This window comes from Arachis stenosperma, chromosome 10 (assembly GCF_014773155.1).
Source record: "Arachis stenosperma cultivar V10309 chromosome 10, arast.V10309.gnm1.PFL2, whole genome shotgun sequence".
NCBI lineage: Eukaryota > Viridiplantae > Streptophyta > Magnoliopsida > Fabales > Fabaceae > Arachis > Arachis stenosperma.
Genome location: NC_080386.1, coordinates 92,436,871 through 92,463,007, shown reverse-complemented (window position 1 = coordinate 92,463,007; position 26,137 = coordinate 92,436,871). Strand labels below are relative to the sequence as shown.

At 35.2% G+C, this 26,137-nt stretch overlaps 1 protein-coding gene and 1 non-coding gene across 2 annotated transcripts; both read right to left on the bottom strand.

The window, feature by feature from the left end:
* Positions 1-326: 326 nt before the first annotated feature.
* Positions 327-434, bottom strand: LOC130959091 (small nucleolar RNA R71). The gene has a single exon (XR_009078186.1). It is a non-coding gene; the product is annotated as a small nucleolar RNA R71 (small nucleolar RNA).
* A 6,780-nt stretch (positions 435-7,214) lies between these two features.
* Positions 7,215-16,331, bottom strand: LOC130956510 (ABC transporter B family member 19-like). The gene is made up of 11 exons (XM_057883562.1): positions 15,972-16,331; positions 14,817-14,871; positions 11,807-11,982; positions 11,520-11,720; positions 11,137-11,396; positions 10,749-11,062; positions 10,319-10,542; positions 9,711-10,054; positions 9,189-9,616; positions 7,641-9,117; positions 7,215-7,529 (listed from the first exon to the last, which is right to left on the bottom strand). The coding sequence occupies exons 1-11, from the start codon at positions 16,260-16,262 to the stop codon at positions 7,400-7,402; spliced, it is 3,900 nt and encodes a 1,299-aa protein (XP_057739545.1). The 5' UTR covers positions 16,263-16,331; the 3' UTR covers positions 7,215-7,399.
* Between the last annotated feature and the right edge of the window lie 9,806 nt (positions 16,332-26,137).

Below are 26,137 nucleotides of genomic sequence, written 5' to 3'. Positions count from 1 at the left end.
ATGGGAGAAGCATCTCTATCCCTGCCATTGGAGCAAACAACTTTGAGCTTAAGCCTCAATTAGTTTCTCTAATGCAACAGAATTGCAAGTTTCATGGACTTCCAATGGAAGATCCTCATCAGTTTTTAGCTGAGTTCTTGCAAATCTGTGACACAGTCAAGACTAATGGGGTTAACCCTGAGGTCTATAGACTGATGCTATTCCCTTTTGCTGTGAGAGACAGAGCTAGAATATGGTTGGATTCCCAACCTAAAGAAAGCCTGGACTCTTGGGAAAAGCTAGTCAATGCCTTCTTGGCAAAGTTCTTTCCACCACAAAGATGGAGTAAGCTTAGAGTGGAAGTCCAAACCTTCAGACAGAAGGATGGAGAATCCCTCTATGAAGCTTGGGAAAGATACAAACAATTAATCAGAAGATGTCCCTCAGACATGCTTTCTGAATGGAGCATCATAGGTATTTTCTATGATGGTCTCTCTGAACTATCCAAGATGTCTTTGGATAGCTCGGCTGGAGGATCTCTTCATCTGAAGAAGACGCCTGCAGAAGCTCAAGAATTGATTGAAATGGTTGCAAATAACCAATTCATGTACACTTCTGAAAGGAATCCTGTGAACAATGGGACTAGTCAGAAGAAAGGAGTTCTTGAGATTGACACTCTGAATGCCATATTGGCTCAGAACAAGATATTGACTCAACAAGTCAATTTGATTTCTCAAAGTCTGTCTGGAATGCAAAATGCACCAAACAGTACTAAGGATGCTTCATCTGAGGAAGAAGCTTATGATCCTGAGAACCCTTCCATGGAAGAGGTGAATTACCTAGGAGAACCCTATGGAAACACCTATAATTCTTCATGGAGAAATCACCCAAATCTCTCATGGAAGAATCAAGAGAGACCTCAACAAGGTTTCAATAATAATGGTGGAAGAAACAGGTTTAACAATGGTAAACCTTTTCCATCATCTTCTCAGCAACAGACAGAGAGTTCTAAACAGAACACTTCTGACTTAGCAACAATGGTCTCTGATCTAATAAAGACCACTCAAAGTTTCATGAATGAAACAAGGTCCTCCATCAGAAATTTGGAAGGACAAGTGGGTCAGCTGAGCAAGAAAGTTACTGAACTCCCTCCTAGCACTCTCCCATGTAATACAGAAGAAAATCCAAAAGGAGAGTGCAAAGCCATAGACATGGCCGAATATGGAGAGGAAAGAGAGGAGGAGGACGCCACTGAGGAAGACCTCAGTGGGCGTGTACCAATCTCCTCTGAGTTCCTCAATGAGGAACAATGGGAATCTGAGGCTCAAAATGAGACCATAGAGATTCCATTGGACTTACTTCTGCCATTCATGAGCTCTGATGAGTATTCTTCCTCTGAAGAGGATGAGTATGTCACTGAAGAGCAAGTTGCTAAATACCTTGGAGCAATCATGAAACTGAATGACAAGTTATTTGGAAATGAGACTTGGGAGGATGAACCACCCTTGCTCACCAAAGAACTGAATGACTTGTCTAGGCAGAAACTGCCTCAAAAGAGGCAAGATCCTGGGAAGTTTTCTATACCTTGTACCATAGGCACCATGACCTTCAAGAAGGCCTTGTGTGACTTGGGGTCAAGTGTAAACCTCATGCCCCTCTCTGTAATGGAGAAATTAGGGATCTTTGAGGTGCAAGCTGCAAAAATCTCACTAGAGATGGCAGACAATTCAAGAAAACAAGCCTATGGACTTATAGAGGATGTTCTGGTTAAGGTTGAAGACCATTACATTCCTACTGATTTCATAGTCCTAGAGACTGGGAAGTGCATGGATGAATCCATCATCCTTGGCAGATCCTTTCTAGCCACAGCAAAGGCTGTGATTGATGTTGATAGAGGAGAGTTGATCATTCAAGTGAATGAAGAATTCTTGGTGTTTAAGGCCCAAGGATATCCCTCTGTCATCATGGAGAAGAAGCATGAAGAGCTTCTCTCAAAACAGAGCCAAGCAGAGCCCCCACAGTCAAACTCTAAGTTTGGTGTTGGGAGACCACAACCAAACTCTAAGTTTGGTGTTGAACCCCCACATTCAAACTCTAAGTTTGGTGTTGGGAGGTCCCAACACGGTTCTGAACAACTCTGAGGCTCCATGAGAGTCCTCTGTCAAGCTAATGACAGTAAAGAAGCGCTTGTTGGGAGGCAACCCAATGTTTTATAATTAATTATTTTCTTTTGTTATTTTATCTTTTTTGTAGGTTGATGATCATAAGAAGTCACAAAATCCATTGAAAAAGCAAAAACAGAATGAAAAACAGGAAGAAAAACAGCACACCCTGGAGGAAGAACTCACTGGCGTTTAAACGCCAGTGAGGCTAGCAGTTGGGCGTTTAACGCCCAGTCTGGCACCATTCTGGGCGTTTAACGCCAGAAAGGGGCACCAGACTGGCGTTAAACGCCAGAAAAGGGCTAGAACCTGGCGTTAAACGCCAGAAATGGGCACCAGCCCGGCGTTTAACGCCAGAAATGGCTCAAAACGTGGATTTTGATGCCATTTGGTGCAGGGATGACTTTTCCTTGACACCTCAGGATCTGTGGACCCCACAGGATCCCCACCAACCCCACCACTCTCTCTCTTCTTCTTCACCCATTCACCAATCACCTCAACATCTCTTTCTCTTCACCACTCACATCCATCCTTCATAAACCACCACTTCTCCCCTTTTTTGGCCGAACCACAAAGCCATCTCCCTCTCTCCCATCTCTTCTTCTTCTACTCTCTTCTTTCTTCTTTTGCTCGAGGACGAGCAAACCTTTTAAGTTTGGTGTGGTAAAAGCATTGCTTTTTGTTTTTCCATAACCATTTATGGCATCCAAAGCCGGTTCAACTGAGAAGGCATGACCTCAAGCCCATCACTAAGAAGAAGATGGAGCAAACAAGAGACCCCTCTCATCAAGAAATCCCTGAGATACCTCAAGGGATGCACTTTCCTCCACAAGACTACTGGGAGCAAATTAACACCTCCCTAGGAAAATTAAGTTCTAACATGGGACAACTAAGGGTGGAGCACCAAGAACATGCCATCCTCCTCCATGAAATTGGAGAAGATCAAAGGATCATGAGAGAGGAGCAACAAAGACAAGGAAGAGACATTGAGGAGCTCAAGCACTCCATAGGATCTTCAAGAGAAAGAAAGAGCCGCCATCACTAAGGTGGACCCGTTCTTTAATCTCCTTGTTCTTTATTTTTCTGTTTTTCGAATTTTAGTGCTTTATGTTTATCCATGTTTGTGTCTTATGATCATTAGTGTCTTAGTGTCCATGCCTTAAAGCTGTGAATATGAATCCATCACCTTTCTTAAATGAAAACTGTTTTTATCACAAAAGAACAAGAAGTACAGGATTTCAAATTCATCTTTAAAACTAGCTTAATTAGTTTGATGTGGTGGCAACACTTTTGTTCTCTGAATGTATGCTTGAACAGTGCATATGTCTTTTGAATTTGTTGTTCATGAATGTTAAAGTTGTTGGCTCTTGAAAGAATGATGAAAAAGGAGACATGTTATTGAGGATCTGAAAAATCAATAAAATGATTCTTGAAGCAAGAAAAAGCATTGCTATTCAAAAAAAAAAAAAAAAACCGAAAAAAAAGAGAAAAAAAGAAAACGAAAAAAAAAAAATAATAATAATAAGAGTTGTGATCCAAGGCAAATAAGAGTGTGCTTAAGAACCCTGGACACCTCTAATTGGGGACTTTAGCAAAGCTAAGTCACAATCTGAAAAGGTTCACCCAATTATGTGTCTGTGGCATGTATGTATCTGGTGGTAATACTGGAAAGACAGAGTGCTTTGGGCCACAGCCAAGACTCAAAAAGTAGCTGTGTTCAAGAATCATCATACTTAACTAGGAGAATCAATAACACTATCTGGATTCTGAGTTCCTAAAGAAGCCAATCATTCTAAACCTCAGAGGATAGAGTGAGATGCCAAAACTGTTTGGAGGCAAAAAGCTACTAGTCCCGCTCATCTAATTTGGAGCTATGTTTCATTGATAATTTGGAGTCTATAGTATATTCTCTTCTTTTTATCTTATTTGATTTTCAGTTGCTTGGGGACAAGCAACAATTTAAGTTTGGTGTTGTGATGAGCGGATGATTTGTATACTTTTTGGCATTGTTTTTAGTATGTTTTTGATATGATCTAGTTAGTTTTTAGTATATTTTTATTAGTTTTTAGTTAAAATTCACTTTTCTGGACTTTACTATGAGTTTGTGTGTTTTTCTGTGATTTCAGGTATTTTCTGGCTGAAATTGAGGGACCTGAGCAAAAATCTGATCCAGAGACCAAAAAGGACTGCAGATGCTGTTGGATTCTGACCTCCCTGCACTCGAAGTGGATTTTCTGGAGCTACAGAAGCCCAATTGGCGCGCTCTTAACGGCGTTGGAAAGTAGACATCCTGGGCTTTCCAGCAATATATGATAGTCCATACTTTGCCCAAGATTTGATGGCCCAAACCGGCGTTCAAAGTCACCCTCAGAATTTCCAGCGTTAAACGCTGGAACTGGCACCTAATTGGGAGTTAAACGCCCAAACTGGCATAAAAGCTGGAGTTAAACGCCAAGAAGAGTCTCTACACGAAAATTACTTCATTACTCAGCCCAAGCACACACCAAGTGGGCCCGGAAGTGGATTTTTATGTCATTTACTCATCTATGTACTAGTTTTCTATAAGTAGGACCTTTTACTATGGTATTTGACATCGAGGAATCTTTGGATTATTTTAGATCCTCTGATCATTGAGAGGCTGGCCTCACGGCCATGCCTAGACCTTGTTCTTATGTATTTTCAACGGTGGAGTTTCTACACACCATAGATTAAGGTGTGGAGCTCTGCTGTACCTCGAGTATTAATGCAATTACTATTGTTCTTCCATTCAATTCCGCTTGTTCTTTTACCAAGATATCACTTGTTCTTCAACATGATGAAGGTGATGATTGACGCCCATCACCATTCTCACCCATGAACAAGGTGACTGACAACCATTCTTGTTCTACAAGCATCTGAGGCTTAGTGAATGTCTCTTGGATTCCTGATTGCACGATGCATGGTTGATCGCCTGACAACCGAGTGCTCGCCTGACAAACGAGCCAACCATTCCGTGAGATCAGAGTCTTCGTGGTATAGGCAGGACCTGATGGCAGCATTCAAGAGAATCCGGAAGGTCTAACCTTGTCTTTGGTATTCTGAGTAGGATTCAATGATTGAATGACTGTGACATGCTTCAAACCTGTAACCTACTGGGCGTTAGTGACAGACGCAAAAGAGTGATTCTATTCCGGTAGGGGAGGGAACCAAACCGGTGATTGGCAGCACTGTGACAGAGTGTGTGCATTAGCTTTCACTGCGCGGATGGGAGGTAGCTGCTGACAACAGTGAAACCCTACACGAGCTTGCCATGGAAAGGAGTAAGAAGGGCTGGATGAAGGCATTAGGAAAGCAGAGAGACGGAAGGGAAGGCATCTTCATGCACTTGTCTGAAGCTCTTACACCAATGAATTACATAAGTATCTCTATCCTTATCTTTTATGTTATTTTCGTTCATCACCATATACATCTGAGTTTGCCTGACTAAGATTTACAAGATGACCATAGCTTGCTTCAATACTAACAATCTCCGTGGGATCGACCCTTACTCACGTAAGGTTTATTACTTGGACGACCCAGTGCACTTGCTGGTTAGTTGTGCGAAGTTGTGTAATGCCATGGTATTGAGCCACCAAGTTCTTGGAGCCATTACCGGGGATTATTTGAGTTGTGAAAAAGTATTGTTCACAATTTCGCGCACCATTAACCTAACTAAAAAAAATTATAACACAAACACATAAATTATATAAATCAGAATCAAAATCAGAAATTGTAATATAAACACATAAAATTACATAAATCACAGAATTCACAAAGCATCACATAAATCATAAAAATCAGAATCAGAATCAGAATAAAAAACATAAATTATAATTAACCTAACTCAAATAAAAGTAACAAAAAAAGTAAAATTTCATATGCTTCAAACCACAAACTAAAATCAAAATCAGAATCACAAATGCTTCGAATCCAACTGAAAAAAATTCAGAGTTCACAGAAGCTACTTACCGGAAGGAAGAGCAGAGGCTCGAACGCTCCGACGGTGAAGATGGCGACGACTCACTGCTGCTGTGATATCGAGACTGAGTGGAGAGGATCTTATCATTAACGGTGAGAGGAGACGGTTTGAGAGTGATAGAGTCGAAGAGAGGAGAGGACAAAAGAGAAGAGTGTGACACAGTGTGAGTGACGGCTAGCTAGGGTTTGCTCTCAACTTTCATATCTTATATATATAATAGGAAAATTTTAGTATTTTGACTATTTTCACATAAATAGGGATTAAACGAATCCTCACGGAGCAGACATCACTATCGCCACCCCCGCCCCATATAATAAACGGGTCCCCGCCTTTCGTCCCCACTGGTACAAAAAGTCTCTCATATTTGCCCCCTAGCGGGAAATCCCTACGGATACCCGCCCCGCTGAGGGTTTTTGCCATCCTTAATGCTACTAGGATTGTTTAAGGATCATATTACTAGTATAGGTTTATGTCCTGTAATGTCACTTTTATGACTTATGTTGTATTATATAACATATTTGGATATGAAATTCTTATTATTATTTGTTTCTCATTTGGTTAGTATATATGCGTATACATGATTGAGAATAACAAATAAAATTTAGTAAAGGACCTAAAATAATCATTGAACGTTTATTCAATTAGGAGTTGTTACATCGTAATACATAGAAGGTAATACTCTATTGATGAGGATTTACCGCTATGATTCGTGTAATTTATCCTAATTGTTTAAACATAGTTTGTAATCACAAGCTAGATGTAACAAATGTGGAACCAAGTGGGAGAATATTAGAATTTTATTCTATTTGTGGTCTAATTTGTTAATATAGAAATTAGTTTGGATGGTATTATAATTGTTAAGAAATTATACTAACTAATAGTATTGGCAGTTAGTTTGTTTTTTGATGGAAAGAACGCGACTTTTAAAATTTATATAATTTTGGGTCTCCAATTCTGATCATTACACAACAAATACGTTCTTATTTTATCTGACTTGGTGATTCGAGAATTGGAAGTTCCAAATTAAATCAAAGATTTTATGGCTATGGCCGAAAGTATGTAAATTGCTGATTTTTATGAAGTATCTAACATGTAGAGTACGGCTACTCTTGAAAGATCACTTAGGAACAAAGTTGGATGGCAAAAACTATAAAAAAGAGGAATGCATACATTGAAGAAGCGACAATACCATGTCTTTCTTCTTTCAACAGAAATGTATAATTGTGTTGCACCAATAAATCATTAGGATTGATGGTCCTGTTTATTTCAGTTGTGTTTTGTTGATTCTGGTATTGCCAGTGAGGAGGAGACAGAAAAACTCAAGACAATTGATAGTATCTTCCTTGAGTTGCAGAGAACCAAATACTTGGTGTGATACATCCCGCTGCGATCTATTTCATGCAAGTGAATTATTTTTTTGGCATTTATTCTAACTGTACTTTTATTACATCAGAGAAGAAAATATAATTTCATGAAGTGACACAGATACTTTTTGAACTTACGAGGATTCATCAAAGCTCTGTAGCTTGAATAACCTCGAATAGAGTCCTTCCCCAGTTGTTATTAGGGTTGAGTGGGATCCCATCTCTACAATCTTACCCTTGTCCATGACAATTATGGTATCCGAATTTATTACTGTGGAAAGCCTGTGAGCTACCGTAATCTGGGTAGTCCTTGAACACAAGCCACTGTCCTCCTTGAGATTTATTGCTTTTAAAGCGCTCACAATAGTTCTTTCCGACTCAGCATCAAGAGCACTTGTTGCTTCATCTAGGAGTAAAATTGCAGGCTTCTTTAGCAAGGTTCTGGCAATGGCTATTCTTTGCTTTTGACCTCCTGAAAGCTGGCACCCTTTTTCCCCAACAACCGTGTTATATCCATCTGGTAGATTACTTACAAATTCATGTATGTTTGCTTCTCTGGCAACCTCCACTATTTCACTTTCAGAAGCCCCATTGTGTCCATAGCAAATGTTGTCTCTTATAGAGCAGTTAAAAAGAAGTGGTTCTTGTTGTACTAGCCCTATTTGAGTCCTCAGCCATCTTAGATTATATCCCCGTATATCTCTCCCATCGATTGATACCATTCCTGCCCCTGGATCATAAAATCTTAGTATAAGGGCCAAAACAGAGGATTTTCCTGCACCACTTGGTCCTACAAAAGCCACCTTTGATCCAGCTTCAATTTGTAAACTGAAGTTGTCCAGAACAGTGACTGCAGGTCTTGAAGGGTAGTTGAATTTTACATGTTCAAATTTAACTTCTCCTAGGATCCTCTCCGGTTGGGAATCATCCTGTGTATCTGGTTCGATTTCGGTTTTCCGATCAAGCGTTTGGAATGCTGGGGTTAGTACATTGATAGCTGAGATGACAGTTGGGATGAGTGTATATAATTCTGTGATAGAGGGAACAGTGAGAGAAAAGATTTGGTATGCTCGTATTCCATTTTTAAAGGTGGCTTGACGTCTTTCAACTAGAATTGTTGTATACCACAGAGCAACAGCATGTGCAATGTTCCACAAGCAAAGGGAGAAGCCTTGAACGATCCCGTATTTGATACTTTCATTCCGGTACTTTCTCATTGGAATTTCCTGAGATGTCTTTGCTTTCATGATTACATGTTCTTCATGGCAAAATGACGCTATAGTCCTTATGTTGGCTGCAGACTCGGATGCAAGAGCAACAAGCTCAGAATGTGAAGCAGCATAGTCACCTGAAAAGCCTTTGGCAGACTTTGCTTGAATGAGACCGCCTATGAAGTGGCAAGGCATCACAGCCCAAGCTACCAAAGCCATTCTCCAGTCGACATACATGCTCACACCTGTTGCTATCAATATGGAGGAAATGCATTGCACAATCACAGCCATCCGATCAGCAATTATGATTTTGACCAGGGCAGTGTCACTGATGATTCGCGAAGTTAATGAACCAACCGTGTTATCAGATCTATCAAACCAGCCTACTTCGTTACGGAGCACACCTGCAGAGCTTGAAAAGATTATTATTGACTGCCATTGAGAGAGAAATTAGGTTAATTGTGATATCTGATACCTTTATATAGAGCATGTCTGAAATTCGCCATGGCCTTTTCTCCAACTACTCCATAGAAGTAATGCTGGATTGTGTTACTGAGTAATGAAAGCAGCCCTATTGCAGAGAAGAAGGCTGAATAATAGCCAACCTTCCTTTTTGCATCAGGATCGAAGTATGCAACTCCAATAGTGATGATGCAGTACCCGAAAACTGGCTTCGACACACCAGAGAAAGCTGCTGCAGCTGAGCCAAAAGCAATCTTTGCCATCTCCCTCGGTTTCAGACCAAACCAGATTCTGAAAAATATATTTCTTTTTCTTGTCTCTTGTCCCTTTAGCTCAGAATCCTCCATGGGATTTATTTGAGTCTCTCTCTGCTTCTCTGAGACTTTAGCTTCATCAGTAGAATCTCCTTGGTGTGTACTCTTGCTTTTGGAAATTGTGGTGCTATCCAGTGAGTAATTAAAACCGGTTAGATTTCGTCATTTGCCACTCTTTGGTTAATGACATGCGTAAAACTGAACATTAAAGGGCTCATTACCTGGATTCAGGAGCTGTTTCAAGGTTCTGCATGCTATATAATGCCCTATAGAAATCGCTTTTGTCGAGCAAATTCTGGTGTGTGCCTGTTTCTACAACTTGTCCGTTCTCTACTACAGCAATCATATCTGCGTTTACAACTGTTGAGAGTCTGTGTGCAATCAAGATGACAGTCCTTCCCTGCATGGCTGTTTCAAGTGCTTCTTGAACCAGCTTTTCTGACTCGGTGTCAAGGGCGCTAGTTGCTTCATCAAGCAAAAGGATGGGAGGATTCTTAAGAATGGCTCTTGCTATTGCAATTCTCTGTTTCTGGCCTCCTGATAATTGAACTCCCCTTTGTCCTACCTGTCACCAACAAAAGATTACTAAGAATTTCATCTGCCCAAACTCCAAAACTGAAAGGAACTATGTCCTAATCAAAGAGCTAAGTTCTTCCCCACTTTTATTGTATGGATTTAAATCACTATCAGTTATTATCTTCCTCTCCCTCTTCCCTTGTTTATGTCTAGTTATATGGATTGAAGTATATCAGAATATGTTGTATAAAGTATGTAAATTCATTCAATGAAAGGGAAATCAAACAAGGCATTGATTTCATTATAAGATTACCTCTGTTAAGTACTGATTCGGCAGCTGAGATACAAAAGTGTGTGCATTTGACATTTCAGCTGCCTTCTGTATCTCTTGATCATCTGCATCCATTTTCCCCACTTTCAAGTTATCCTTGATGGTGCCTGCAAACAGTGACGGTTCTTGGGAAACGAGCCCTACATTACTCCGAAGGAACTTCAGATCAAGATCCTTGATATTGTGACCATCAATAAAAACTTCTCCTGGAAAGGTATTAGAAAACGTTAGATGTGGCATCACCCTTTTGCATACAGTTTACAAATCCACTTTCTTTGCAAGATTTTAATTCAAGGCTGTCATAATATATAGCATTTTTGCAAGCAATGTAACAAAATAAACAGAATAGAAGAAAGTACTATAACTATATTCTGCCAACAACAAAGAAGAGTGAAAAAGTCATAATACTAACCTCTAGCAGGGTCATAGAATCTGTTAACCAGGGAAATAACAGTGCTTTTTCCACAACCACTGCTACCAACTAGAGCTACTGTCCTTCCTGCTGGAATTGACAAGGATAGTCCTTGAAGGATAGGTTTCTCCGGTCGAGATGGGTAGGTAAAGTATACATCCCTCAGCTCAATGTCGCCTGTGATCTCGGTAACCTTCCTCCCTTGTGCTTCATTGCTTATTAAAGGCTTTCTTTGTATCACTTGGAAAACTTCATATCCTGCTGCTTTTGCCTGGTTGAATATTTGCATGTCTGGTGCCGCGTAAGTGATGGATCTGCAATTCACAAAGGAGAGTTTTGTCACATGATATTCAACCCTTTTACACCATTCCAAATGTTTCTTCCTTACATGGCACCAAAGAGGATGCTCATCACTGCAGCTATAATGTTTCCTCCCTTCGCTCTACCGGCTGTCACGACAACGGCTCCAACCCATACAATGAGAGCCCAGGAACAGAAACTTACGGTTTGAAACATCCCTGTTCCAACTCCCTTCACAAGCGCCTCCCCTTTGCTTATTTGGAACTGTTTCTCCATATTCTCTCTGAAGGATTTCATTGCAGAACTCTCTCCCACAAAAGCATATACTGTTTTTATGTGTGATATTGTCTGCAACATCAATACAAACAACTTCATTTTTGTATCTTAATTATCAGTGACTTACTATATCACTATATGATACTAACATTATTTGATTCATCTATGCGACACTAGACTTGTGTACATGTATACCTGCTCTATCATAGCTGTAGCTTCAGAATGGAAAAACATTTTGGTCGTTGAAATGGTGTTCATTTTCTTGGTGTAAGTTGCTCCAATCATAAGAATAAGCGGTACAACCACTAAACACAAGAGTGACACTTCCCAACAGCATATGGCAGCAATCACAATTCCGGAAAAGAATGTTGAACAGCTTGAGGTAAAGTGACCCAACTGTGAGTAAGAAAATTAACATGTGAATTTCAGTCATAAAAAAATGATGTGATTAAATGATGTGGGAGGGAAAAGGTGAGTCTAACCTTCTCACCAATGGCATCTTGTATGACACTCATGTGTTTGCTTATTCCACTAATGACTTTTCCACTTGTTAGCTCTGTATCAAATGCTCCTATCTCTTGACTAAGCACTGCTTTTAGATATGCTATTCTTAGGCGTGATAACTGCCTTTCGCTTGTATACATCCAACATCCAATCTCTGCCAAAGTTTCAATGTCATCAGGGTGAAGTAAAGTTCACAAATACTCGAAGCTTAATGCAGCTTGTTGAATCACAAATGTAGTGTTTCTCTTACAATATATATTGTTTGGATCTTATGATCACTTTCCTTACTTTTCTTTTTTTCTTTTTTGGGGTCTGGTTATGAACCCTTGGCTGCTAAGTCTTTTAACATGTTTGCTCTTCAAATCTTTAGTTGTTACTTGTTCATATATTAATGGTTAACGTGGTAAACCATCTGATATAGTGATATCTGTGCTAGAAAAGGTGATAATGATTAAAATTTGTGCTTATAATGTAAATCTCATAAGGGTCCTATATTTATTGAATAAATAAATTCTTAACTTTCGCAACGGGGATCTATATCACACGCAGCCTAATATAGGGAAAAACTTTATTCCTTTTAATTTCTAATTAATACGTGTCTCAGTCGTTTAAATGTAAATTTAAATTTTTTTCATATATCACTATAAAAATTATTTTCATAACAAGTACTTTTAGAATTGCATGAATTTTGTTAGGGAAAATATAAAGAGGTAATGAAATATTTGTATAATGTGTATAATAGATTTAAGGAGTATTATAATCATTTGTGTTATCTTTTTCCATCAGCTAAAGCTTTTGGGATGAGTGGTATCATGATATGGTATTAAATCTGATGTTCATTTTGTAACTCAATAACCCATTATACACGTTGTACAAATAATCTATTATTTCCCTGACGGAATCTATTTTGTTAATCCTTGTTCCTAAATTTTCACTTAAGTTTCAAATTGGTCATTATTGCATTTTCAATGACCTCAAATTAGATCTCAAATTTTCACTTTATGTATTACTTAATTTGCTTAATATTTTTTTTAATGGCTTGTTGACCTGATATACTGATGTAAACAATGAATGTCATATATTAAAACATGAGTTGACCACGAATAAAAAAGTGATAACATGATAATAAATGGCACGTATTATATTGACATAGACAGTAATATCCTGTATCTTAACATAATTTATCCAAATATCACTGAAATATCATCATTGCAAGTGATTTAATTTAGCCACTTAAATTTTGTTAAACTATTCAATCTAACCTATATATTGAAAAAATGAAAAATTATTCTCTATATAATTGTTCTCTTTTTTTACTGAACTAGATAATTCTCATTGCTCATATATGTAAAACTATTGAATAATCATTCTAAAAGTGATAACTATTCAATTAAAATAAGACATGATCATAATTGAATCAAACTAAGCTTAAAATATGTAACCTGGTCATAATGACAAAAGGCAGGTTAACGTTCCTTTGTTTTGTTTGTTTGTTTCCTTAATGAATGAGACCAATAATCTTTTCAAACTCTAACGATATATATGATGTTCAATGGACTAACGTGAGTGATGAAATAAAAATTTGGAAAATAAATTGAGACAATTAAAATTTAGGAACCAATTTAAAGATTGAGCGAAAATTTAGAATCTACTTTAAAATTTAACTGAGTTTTGTTCGAGTATATGTGGGTGAATGTGTATAAGGACTATGCTTTTTAAATTTTTTGGTAAATTTTCTTTAAAATTTAAATAACAATAATAAATATTAAATTTAATAAGGACACTTTTTTAATAATAACCAGTAAATAAAATAAAATAGAAGTATTTTAATAAATGAAAATTAATTAAAAATAATAATTTAACCAAATAACATAATGAGTTACAAAATAATAATTATTTCTAGTTAATATTTACTTATTGTTAAAGATTATTGATAAATAAAGGATAAGATTATATAATATTACTAAATTATTTGATATTATATCATTATGTTTTATTCTATTAGATTTTATACCATGAGGCCCTATCCGATATGCTAAACCTATCCATAACTAAGGTTTCTTTTAAACTACAAATACGTCAATAACCTTTTATTTCAAAATCAAATAAGTCATTCACTAAATTTAACTGCAAATAGGTCATTGATTTTTGTAAATCGTAAACACACAAGCCTCTCTCTATTAGATTCAACTATCACTAAAAAATATGTGTCTTTATTTACAAAAGTTCAGGAACTTGTTTATATTTAAATTTAGTAAGAGTTAAATTTATTTTATAATAAAATATATATCAATAACTTATTTCTTCTTTTTTCTAAATTTTATCAATGTATTATATTGATTTTTAGCCGATTAGATAGGGAAGGTTATATATTTTTAATTACTAATGATGGTAGAGCATGCCATAATATCATAACATTTTCACAAGAGAATGTCACACATCATTTAATTCTCTAATTCAAAATTTTTAAAGTTTGGAAAAAAAAAATTTGTACTGGTGTATATAACAAGTTTGGCTTTGGTTTGCGATTTTTTTTTAAATTGTTCAAATTTTATATAATTAATTGACTTTATTATTTATATATTTTTTGGATTATTAACAAATCAAGTTAGGTTAGATTATAAACAGATTCGTCTCACTTGATCTAACCATAAACATATCTTCCAAATAAACAGATTTAATTATATAAAGATAAAACTAAAAAAATAAAACATCTTATACTTTAAATTTTAAATTTTAAATTTATAAATATAATAAATAATAAATTAAGATTTAAACAATTAATATAAAATATAATATTTCTTACTTAACAAGAAATGTATAAAGATAAAATGATAAATAGTATATATATATATATATATATATATATATATAAACTCGAACATATAATTTTTAGATGAATATGAAAAAATTATGTCATTTAAATTTTAACTGATCGGCTAAATAGTGTATATATTTGATTAATATATATAAAAAAAAAACATATACCAAGTATCCCAGCAGGGAATGTGGCGATGGCCATGTACCACACGTACGGAACAACCTGAATTCAAGAAAACAGCCCCCAGTAAGCAACAACTGAATCTAACAATAATAATTCATAGATGGATTTAGATTTTTTTTTTCAATTACATAACAATTATTTTAGAGTGTGTAAAGCTCGTCTTATCGGTAAGAAAAGTTAAAAAATACTATTATATAATTAAAGAGTTAAAAATAAAATAAAATAATAACAATATGTAATTAAATCATGAGCACACATATGTGTCTCTCTAAAGTCTAAACTTATACCAAAACTAACAAACTTGCATCCACGAATTTAGCTTAATTTTATATGTTAAAATATACAGGGAGACACAGTGATACATCAACTAAAAATTTTTAGTCTACGAAGTAGATAAAATTCCTAATAAAAAGAAATTTCCAAAATTTAAAAAAAAAATTCATAATTCAAATAAAAAATTAGAATTTAGTATTTAGAATTTAGAGTTTTGAATTTAATTTAGTATTTAGAATTTAGAAATTAATGTTTAGGGTATAGAATTTAAAATTTAGGATTACATATAGAATTTAGGATTTTAGATAGCTAGGTTTTTGGATGTGAAAGTGGCCGACAATGGTCTCCAATGACAGTGATGGCCAGCAGTGGTCGACGATTGGTGGCATCGAAGATAATGGTTACTGATAGAGTAAGTAATTTATGATGATAAATGAAAGTGAGGTGTTCGGGAGAAAGAAGAAAAAAATAAAAAAAGTAATTTCAAGAAAAGATAATTTAAATGGATATTGAACTTTTTTTATTTATTAACTGAAGTTGGCTTTTTTTTTTCGTAAACTAGCATAATTTCTATAAAAGAGAATGTTATATGTCTATTGCTCAAACAGTCAAACCCATTCTTATAAGTTTCTTTATCATTATTGTTGATATATTAAGTAAAACATATAGGACGTATCTAAAATAATAAGTATGGCAATGAAACATATATCACTTTGCTTTTCACGTTAATTATTTAATCTGTTAAAAATAAGAAAAGTAAGAAAATAAACAAATTACGTACTTTTCTTACTAACTGAGTTAGTTTATATCATTTTCTTACCTTATAATATACACTTGAGAATAATTTTTTTCATGTGCATACATACCTGTTTAAGAGCTTTAACCATGGCATCTTGGTCATGAATATTGTTCCCAAAAGCATTAAGAGCTTTTCCTAACAAGAGGTATCCAACAGGAAGAGCCATTCCATGCACAATCGAACCCACCATTCCCAAACTCATCAGAATCCAATCTATTACGTCAGCATAGCTCAATAATTTGAAAAATGGCAAGGCTCTCACAACATTCTTCTTCAAATCATCAACACCATCACCACCACCATCATCTTCTACAGGTTCCACCATTTGCACTACTTTTTGTGGTCTGCTTGGAGCCATATTAATTCCACTAATAATAATTAACACCACTACATCAATAAGTTTCAAGATATATACATGTAATGTAGAACACGTAATTACTAATGATTAATTATTAATTAGTAGTCTACATATTTATATATGGACTATTTGTGACACGAAAAATTATGCGCGCGATAGTGACAATAGTATGACCCAAATGTAGCAACAGAATATGCCTTAAGGATATTACATTCAATTTAAAAAATAGTTAGGATTGTGGCGTTGTATTCTTGGTTGATTTCATTTGTTTCTTCGATGCCCACAAAGTTGCTGGCGACGGATACTTAATAGAGATTATTATCTTGTTGAAACTATTAGAATCGCCACTTAGACTTGGAAAACATATATACCAAATTTATTTCTTTTCACATGCCATCATCATCAGCTATAGCACAAAGCCACATAGATACATCATACATGCATATCTTTACTAGATACTATAGAAATCATTGTTTTCATCCTAATAGTATTCGGCATGGTCCAATGACCATAATGATTCTTCTCCAATAATTGCGAAACTAGTTACTATAGTGTATTACGAAATATGATCAAGGTAGGATATTCTATTGTAAAATTATTAGTTATAATATAGTTAGATACTTGCTTGAACGGTGAGATTTTATGATCATTCCAATGGTTCTAGTAGATACGTGCTTGGTGCTAATCCTTGGCTGTTTGGCAGTCATAGTTTTGTCCTTAAATAGCGATAAAATGTTCTGCCGTATTGTGTTGTATGTTTTATTATTTATTTTCACTTAGAAGATGATGCTATATGCAATAACATATGAATGATAAGGTGTATGTATTGCAAGTCTTGAGTGGCTTAAAAATATGATTCCAATAGATTAAGAACTGGTTTGGTAAAACATGTAAAAGATGTTCTTAAACAAATATTTCATTTTATTTTTAATAAATAAACAATTAAGTCTATTTTTATAATTGTTTTTGAAAGTTAGGAATACTTTTAAAAAGAGTTAAAAAGGTATTTTTTTAAAGATATATAATTTGTATTTATGAAAATTAAAATATATAATATAACGTTATATATTAATAAATATATAAATTTATTATTATATTTATATTTATTATTATTTAATTAAATTTTAAAAGTTATTTTATTAAATAAGATTGTTGTTTGTTGTAAAAATAAAAATTTTACTAAACCAATTTTATTTTTATTTTTATTTTATTTTTATGAAGAAGGAATTTAAAGGTCCAACAGAAACACAAAAGTAGCTAATTTAAATCTAAAAAAAAAAAGTCACTCCTCTACTATTAGCATTTAAGAAACGGACAAAAACGGGGAGGGACATTGAAGCTGTGTATTTGAATTTTCACCGCCAAGTTTTGAATATATTTAGCCAATACATTTGCGGTAAAATTCGTCTGTCGAAGCACATGATGGATGACACAATATAAACATGTAATCACAATCATATTCATCAATTTTTATACAATAGTGACTGCTGATTGCCCATTTTGAATTATAGCCATACTATATGATCAAAGCAACATTATGAACTTAATAATAGAAATTAAAGACTTCTTGAAGTCATAAAATTGACGATATAATTACCTGCTAAGTCTCCCCAAATTCATCCAGAGCTTTTTTAAGGGCATTTTCAACTTTTTCCTATGTTGCTATTTCTCTTAGGTAAAAATTTGCAACTCAAACGTGTACTTCAAATCTCTTGTAAGGAATTTCCATACTTGGAATTTGCAGTGCATATGCTTATAAGGGAATGTTAGAGGATAATGATTTTGTTGAACAATCACTAATAAAATAAAAATACATTATACTTTAAAATTAATCCTCTAAGTTTTAATATTAAAATAACTATCTATACACTAGTAAAATGAACATCCGATATATCTATTGTTTACATTGTTTAATATTTTCATTCTTCACTTATACTTTTCCATGCCTATAAATTGAAAGGATCTTCTGTGGATCACAAGAATCTATGCCTACCTCGACATTCCTCAATCCTTAAAGAAAATGTAATCCCTATTTTTCAATTTGGGGTAGGGATGGGTGGGTGGCTGCTTGGGAATAGGAAAAAAAGAAAAAAAGAAAAGCAGCAACAAAATTTTATTTGGAAATAACTAAGTTTAAAATACAAAATTAAATAAAGCAATGTTTTAAAAGAGCGAGTTAAATCCCTTGTATCAACTTTTCATTTAGTGTCCCTGTTTAGTTTTAGCAGCTGGGGGAAGAACATACTTACTGAAATCTCCTAACAAGCGCCAATCCACTCAAAGCACCACTAGCCTCATTCCTATACAAGACCCCAAAATCAGCCATGCAAAGAGGAAGTTCTACAGAACCATTAATATAAGATTTTAAGTTAGTTCTTCATTATGTCCACTTTGAATATTGTAGACTCAACCATGTACCAGTCTATCTTTTATATAATCATTCAACATCGGTATATATTAGAAATAAAAAGAGATTTGGAAAGAATTGATATCGATGGATCAATTTTAAAAGTTTCTCAATGATGTGCGTGAGTATAAACTGCCACTTCTACCAACAAGACTTCCAACCTATTCCAACAAAATTCAAAACAAGAAAACAATGCTAAGAGTGAAAAGAAAGTATAATTGAAAAAAGAGAAAAAATCACAAACAACATTTTTAGTTTTCATTTTTCAATTTCTATAGATATATAAATTAAACTTCATCAAGAGAAGTGAATTTAACGATAGAAATATAAGTTTTTATCTTATTATTCATTTTATATATATATCATACAAATTAAAGGATATATGCAAACATTTCTACTATCAATCTTCTAATTTTGTGAACTTATTTTGTGATTATTTAATTGCAATACTCTAATGTTAAAGAGACGAACTACAACAACAGTAAAAAATTAAAATATAAGTAATTCATAACAATAATCCTAATACTAATATTAATCTGACTTTTATGGCTACACATTAGTACTAGTACCTATAAATCAAACAAAACCTCCAAAGACACTAGTTACTACGTAACAAAAGTACCTTCAATTTACCTACCGACACAAGTTACCAAATTTTCTATCTCTTAACAAGTCCATCAAGAAATCAACAATTATATACTTAGTGAATAAAAAGACTTTTTTGGTCTATGACATCCAAAAATTAACAACAAAATTAATTTTATTTGCATCGAACAGTTTCAGCCAAAACAGAATTAATATTTTTTCTATTTTGAATCAGTGACCAAAATAGGGCAGTAATCAAAACAAAAAATACATTTTCAGCTAGAGAACCAGTGATCAAAACAAAAAATGCATTTCTATCCAGAACCAATGACCAAAACGGAAAATGCACTTCTAGCCAGAGAACCAATGACCAAAATAGAAAATGTACTTCCAGCTAGAGAACCAAAAAACAAAACAGGTAGCATTATACCAAATCAATATTCAAATCAAAATAGAAACCAAATCAATTAAAATCATAGAACAAGAGATACTTGAGTTACCTAATTAGAGCTTGAGCCACAATGAGAAGGCAGAGGACCAGTGACATGGCGCGATTCAAAAACAGTGACGTCCAGAGGGGCAGATGACGGTGTGACAGCAGAAGCAGCAAAGCAAAAGTAAAAGAGGTGACAAGCCGCAAATGACAAGAAACATCGATGGCCAGGGTGTTATGAATACCTAACTTAATTAGTTAGCAATTAATTAGTCATTCTTCCTACTATATAGCAGTTAATTAGACTCTTAGCTATATATATATATATATATATATATTGTACTTGTAATTACTTACTTACACAATGAAATCATCATTTTTCTCTATTCCCTTTCACATTCCAATATGGTATCATATGTAATTCTTCTTCACACTTCCGCATTATTCTCTCCTTTCATTCTTTGATTTTCTCGAGAAAATTTCTTGATTTTCCATTCTTCTTTCTCGCTCTTTCTCGTTTCGGCAAGAACATTCTTCCTCAGTCGATACCTCCTCTTTTTCTCTATTCTTCTACTCATCAATCAGAATGTCTGTGATTCTGTATCCACAGTTTCTTAGAGAAACTCCAATACTCCTCGAGCTCCAGCACCGCCTTTGCCGATTGCTGATGCATATTTGCTCAAGTCCGGTGATCACCCAGGGCTCGTGCTTGTTTCACAAACCCCTACAAGAAGACAACTACGCTTCTTGGTGCAGATCGATGAGGCTTGCGTTGAGTGAAAAATGCAAAATCTGCTTCATCGATGGCTCCCTCTCGAAGCCAGATCCAGTTCTTGACCCTGCGCTCGCTGAATCGTAGCAGTGCACGAACGACATCATCACTACCTGGTTGCTGAATGTAATCTCCAAGGATATTGCGTCATCTATGCTAGATCCGCAGCTTTACTCTGGCAAGATTTTGAGACTCGCTTCTCTCAGAGCAACGCACCTCGCATCTTTGAGCTGAAGAGGTCACTCATGTCTCTGACTCAAGGCTCTCTCTCAGTCTCACAGTATTTCACAAAGTTGAAGATACCTTAGGAAGAACTCAACACCTTCAAGCCATTGGTATCTTGTTCCTGTGGTGGCGTTAAGCCGATTCAAGCCTTTCTTGATCAAGAATATGTAATGTTGTTCCTTATGGGTATGTTGAGTTAAGAAATTAACTAAATTAATTAATGATGGCAAACATTATTTTTGGAAAATTATCTAATTAATATCAATTATTTGTGATTAAGGACTGCAGGCCAAAAATCAATACACAACAGCAACCCAATTGGATGAAAATAAAAAATAAGACTGATGGGCTATACAAACAAAGGAAGCCCAAAAGGATTCAAAGCAATAAATCTAGCTGAGCCATAGAAATCAAACGGGTTGCTTGATGGATATCTGATCCAAGCCCATTCGCAAGCAAATCCCTCCAATTTGCTTTTACCAAAAGCAACGTTCACCTTCTCCCTCTTGGTAAAAAAGCAGAGAAGTGAGAGAGTGCTTAGTTCCTAAGCTATTCACAGAAGAAGAAAGAAAGAGAATGTTAGGCAAGAAAGGTTAAGGTCAAATCAGAAAAATCAAACCAAATCAAACTAAGGCAAAAGTCAAAGGTAACACATTTCCTATTACATGCATATTGCTTTCTTACTCTTTCCAACTCTCTGCCAGTCCGAAATGGGATACATAGAAAAGATGATTTCTATTCTCACTGCTGTGTATCAACGGTCACAAGTGTGTCTTGAGGACCAAGTTATTTTTCAATGGCTATGATATGGGTTTACCATTGAAATTATTTGTTTCTGCTGATTCTGTGGCTTTCGGTCAACAAAAGGAAGTCAGAACCAAAGTTTCTAGTTTGAGGATTAACTAGAAAAGTGATGTGGTGAGTTGGTAAAGCACACAACTCAAGGAGTTGACCTAGGAAACAACAACTTAGCAACATGCAAGGAGATGCAAAAGAAGATTTCTCATCATTTAGAAAAAAGGAGAGATAACCAGTGTTCTTAAGGTGTATGTTCTAAGAAGAGCTCTTTGAAGAAGTTCATCTACTTGGACAGTGCTTCCTAGTTAAAAGAGCATTCCGCCAGAATGAGCAACTGAATCAGAGGCTAGCAAATCTGGTTTATCACATAGCAAAGAAGCTGTTGAAGTATTAATCCCCTTCATGTTTTACAGATTGTAATTTTCTTTTTAATGTTTATCTTTCTGTAATTTCTTGAGGAAAAAGGCTAAATGAGAGAGTCATTGAAAGAGCTTAAGAGAGAAAAAAAGGCTGAGAGATACACATGAGTGAAAGCCTAGAGTTATTTCAGATTTCTTTAGGTTAAGTCCGTGTCTTGTATCTTGTACATGTGAGGTACCCCTTTCTTAGTTGGGTGAGCACTAAGAGTGAATAGTTAGATATTAGCATAACCAAGTCAAGTTAGATTAGAACTTGAGAGTGAAAGGATTGTGTCAATCATGTGGAATTGGTGTATGTAATACTTTAACTATAGTGGAAATTTCACTACTGTTGTGGTGGAGACTGGATGTAGGTTACATTGCACGAGGCAACTGAACCAGGATACATGATGGAGTCAGCTTCTCTCTTCCCTACTCTGTTTTGTTTTCTGATATTCATGATACAAAAATAAATTGTCTCATAAATTTTTCGCTGCTGAGTTCAAATAGATTCAGAATTGAAAGTTGGTATTAAAGGGTTATTTCAGTAACATAAAAGAATGTCATAGATTCAACCCCCCTTCTCTAACCCTTCTACAATCTTCAATTGGTATCAAGAGCTAAGGTCTCAAGAATGAAGCTTCACCGCTTGGAGCAAAGGTCCCATGGCAAACAACTTGGGTACAACCACAGTTGCCTACACTCTAACTGAAGGCCAGTCAAACAACAGGCCACCATTCTTCAATGGGAAGAACTATGCCTACTGAAAAGAGAGAATGAGAATCATCATCCAATCCATTGACTACAATATATGGAAGATTATTGTGAGCGGTCCCAAGATTCCAACAAAAACAAGTGATGATGGAGTGGTGACTCCAAAAGAAGAAGCTAAATAGAATAAAGACGATAAGAAGAAGATGGAGCTGAATGCTAAAGCCATCAACCTTCTTCACTGTGCTATTAGCTTTGAAGAGTACCGAAAGGTGTCTAGATGTAAGACAGCCAAGGAAATATGGGAAAAACTCCAGGTTACACACAAAGGCACTAAAATAAGTCAAAGAAACAAGGATTGATATGCTGCAAAAAGAGTACAAGGTGTTTAATATGAAGTATGGAGAAAGCATTGATGAAGCGTTTGAGAGATTCTCAATCATAATCAACAACCTTGATGCTATGGGTACAAATTACTCAGAACAAACCCTAGTGAAAAAACTCCTTAGAAGCCTCACAAAGGAATGGGAAACTATTGCCACTGTCCTAGCCGAGAGCAATAACCTAAGCCCTATAACCTATGATTAGCTGAGAGAAAAACTCCTTGCCTATGAAATCACACACACAAACCCGGACTCAAAGAAAAAGGGAATAACCCTCAAGTCAAAAATAGAATAAAAAGAGAGTGAGTCTAGTGATGGTATTTTAGATGATGAGCTTATGTTTTTTGTTAGGAGATTTAGAAGCATGATGAAGAACAAGGGCAAGTACAAGGGTTCAAACTCAAAGGAACACAAGATGGACTTGAGCAAGGTGACTTGTCATCATTGCAAGGAGGCTGGACATTTCAAGCTAAACTGTCTAAAGCTCAAGAAGGAGGACAAAGGGAAGAAAGAAAAGTAGAGAGTGCTCATGGCAGCTTGGGAGGATCTTGAGAATGACTCCAATGAGGAAGAAGATTCTGAAGGAGAAGATAAAATCTGCTTCATGGCTGGTAATGATCATCTTGATGAGATAAATTACTATGACTTGTCTATAGATGATTTACATACTATAATTGATGATCCTACATTAAATACCTCAAAACTGTTGGATAAGTACAATAAAAGGCTGAAAAAGATGTGTTAAAGGCTGAAAATGATTTTTTCAAAGAAAAGGTGAAGGAAATTGAATTTGCTTTGGATATTATTGAAGAAAACAGATTTCTAAAATCTAAACTTGAAAACCTTAAAGGAAAGCACATTGTGGATCCTTCTCAAGAGCTAATTGCTGAAAATGAAAGATTAAATGAAATGATTAAAAGGCTGAATGGTGACTTAGTAAAATTTGCTCAAAGTTCTAGTAGCTTGGACAAATTACTTGCAAGTCAAAGACCATTGTTTGAAAAATCTGGGTTGGGTTATGTATCCAAGGAAAGTGGAGTTTTTTATGATTCCTCTATGAAATTCGTGGCTTCTTCATCAAAAACCAAATTCAACTCCAACAAAACTGGTCTTGGATATACTCCCACACATGAGGAGGAATTTGATGAATTTTATACTAGTGAAAATGAGCTATCATAAAAAATCGAACCTACATCAAACAGGTCAGGTTTGGGATACATTTCGAATAATGAGGTTGCTTTCAAAAATCCACCATTTTACAAAAAAAAAACCTCATATTTGAAAAGTCCTAATGTTTTCAAAAATTCTGGTGGAAATGCTTTTGCAAAGAGGAACAATTATAACAAACATCAGTTTGTCAAAAGAAAAACATCTCCTCCAAAAACCAGAAAATTCTAATCTTTTAATCATTTCCAGCATAATAGCTCACCTCAATTTCAGCAACATGCATAAGGAAATCATTATATTAATTGTAAAAAATTTGGTCACTGATATTCACAATGCTTCATTGAAAAAAGAATTGTAGGAAACCAAATTTACAATATTATGTGTGATTTCAATGCACTTGGGCAACCAAGATGGATTAACTTCAAATGATCTAAATTAATTTGGATACCTAAGGTTACTTGAAGTTTTTTCATGCAGTTTTACCTAGCATCCAAGAACAAAAAGAATATGTGGTACTTGGATAGTGGATGCTCAAGGCACATGACTGGAAGGTCAACTTATTTCATCAAACTAAACAAGTACGATGGAGGTTTTGTGACCTTTGGAGATAATGGAAAAGGTAAAATCGTTGCTGTTGGAAAAGTAGGTAATAATCACTCTACTTTTATTGATGATGCCTTTTTGGTAAATGGCTTGAGACACAATCTTTTGAGTATAAGTCAACTATGTGATTTGGGTTATTTAGTGACATTCAAAAGATTAGAATGATGTGTTGTGAATGAAAAGACAAATGAAGTCTTGTTTGTTGCCAAGCGTTGTAACCATTTGTATGGACTTACCCTTGATGAACTAAAGGATCAAAATATGGCTTGTTTTCATTCTAAAGAATCTGAAAAATGGCTATGGCACAAGAGATTGGGTCATGCAAGTATATTTCAAATAAACAAATTTGTTAAGAAAGGTTTAGTAAGAGGTCTTCCTTTGATTAGGTTTGACAAAGACATCACTTGTGATGCTTGCCAAATGGGAAAATAAATAAAAAGTTTATTTAAATCAAAGGAATACATCTCTACTAAAAGGCCACTTGAATTGCTACATATTGATTTTTTTGGCCCAACAAGAACTCAAAGCCTAGGAGGTAAACATTATGGTTTAGTGATTATAGATGACTATTCTAGGTTTGGTTGGGTTTTATTTCTTGCACACAAAAATGAAGCCTTTTCGGCCTTTGAAATCTTTTGCAAGAAAATTCAAAATGAAAAGGATTTAAAGATTGCTTCTATAAGAAGTGACCATGGAACCGAACTTGAAAACCATTTATTTGAATCCTTTTGTGAGGAATTTGGAATATCTCACAACTTCTCTTGTCCAAGGACACCACAACAAAATGGTATTGTGGAAAGAAGAAATAGAAGTATTCAAAAAATGACAAGAGCTATGCTTTGTGAGAGCAATGTTCCAAAATTCCTTTGGGCTGAAGTGGTTAACACAGCTTGCCACATTTTGAATAGAACTATCATAAGGAAATTTTTGAAGATAACCTCTTATGAACTTTGGAAAGGTTACCCACCAAACTTGGACTACTTGCACATTTTTTGATGCAAATATTTTGTTCTAAATAACAAATAAAATTTGGGGAAATTTGATCCAAAGGCATTTGAGTGCTTATTTGTAGGATATTCCACAACTAGTAAAGCATATAGAGTTTATCATCATGATGCTAGGATTATTGAGGAGTCCATACATGTTATATTTTGTGATACTAACTTGGTGCAAAATGTTTTAGAAGATGGTGATGCAGGGACTCAAGCTCAAAAGGATAATGAGACTGCACAAAATCATGAAAATAAAATTTCAGGACAAGCTAAACCAGAAATTGCAGTAGCTGAAAATTTAAGAGACAATTCCATTTTATCTCATGAATCTGAAGAAGATCCTGAAACCAGCGGTTTCCAGAATTCCTTGGTAACTAAATCTGCCTCCAAGTCCACCAGAC

Excerpts from the sequence above, each read along its gene's own strand:
- LOC130956510 (XM_057883562.1), bottom strand. The coding sequence starts at position 16,262 with ATGGCTCCAAGCAGACCACAAAAAGTAGTGCAAATGGTGGAACCTGTA. Across the intron at positions 11,983-14,816 it reads ATTCCCTGCTGGGATACTTG|AGATTGGATGTTGGATGTAT; the intron begins GTATATGTTTTT and ends AAACTTTGGCAG. Across the intron at positions 9,617-9,710 it reads GAAACAGCTCCTGAATCCAG|CACCACAATTTCCAAAAGCA; the intron begins GTAATGAGCCCT and ends CTCACTGGATAG.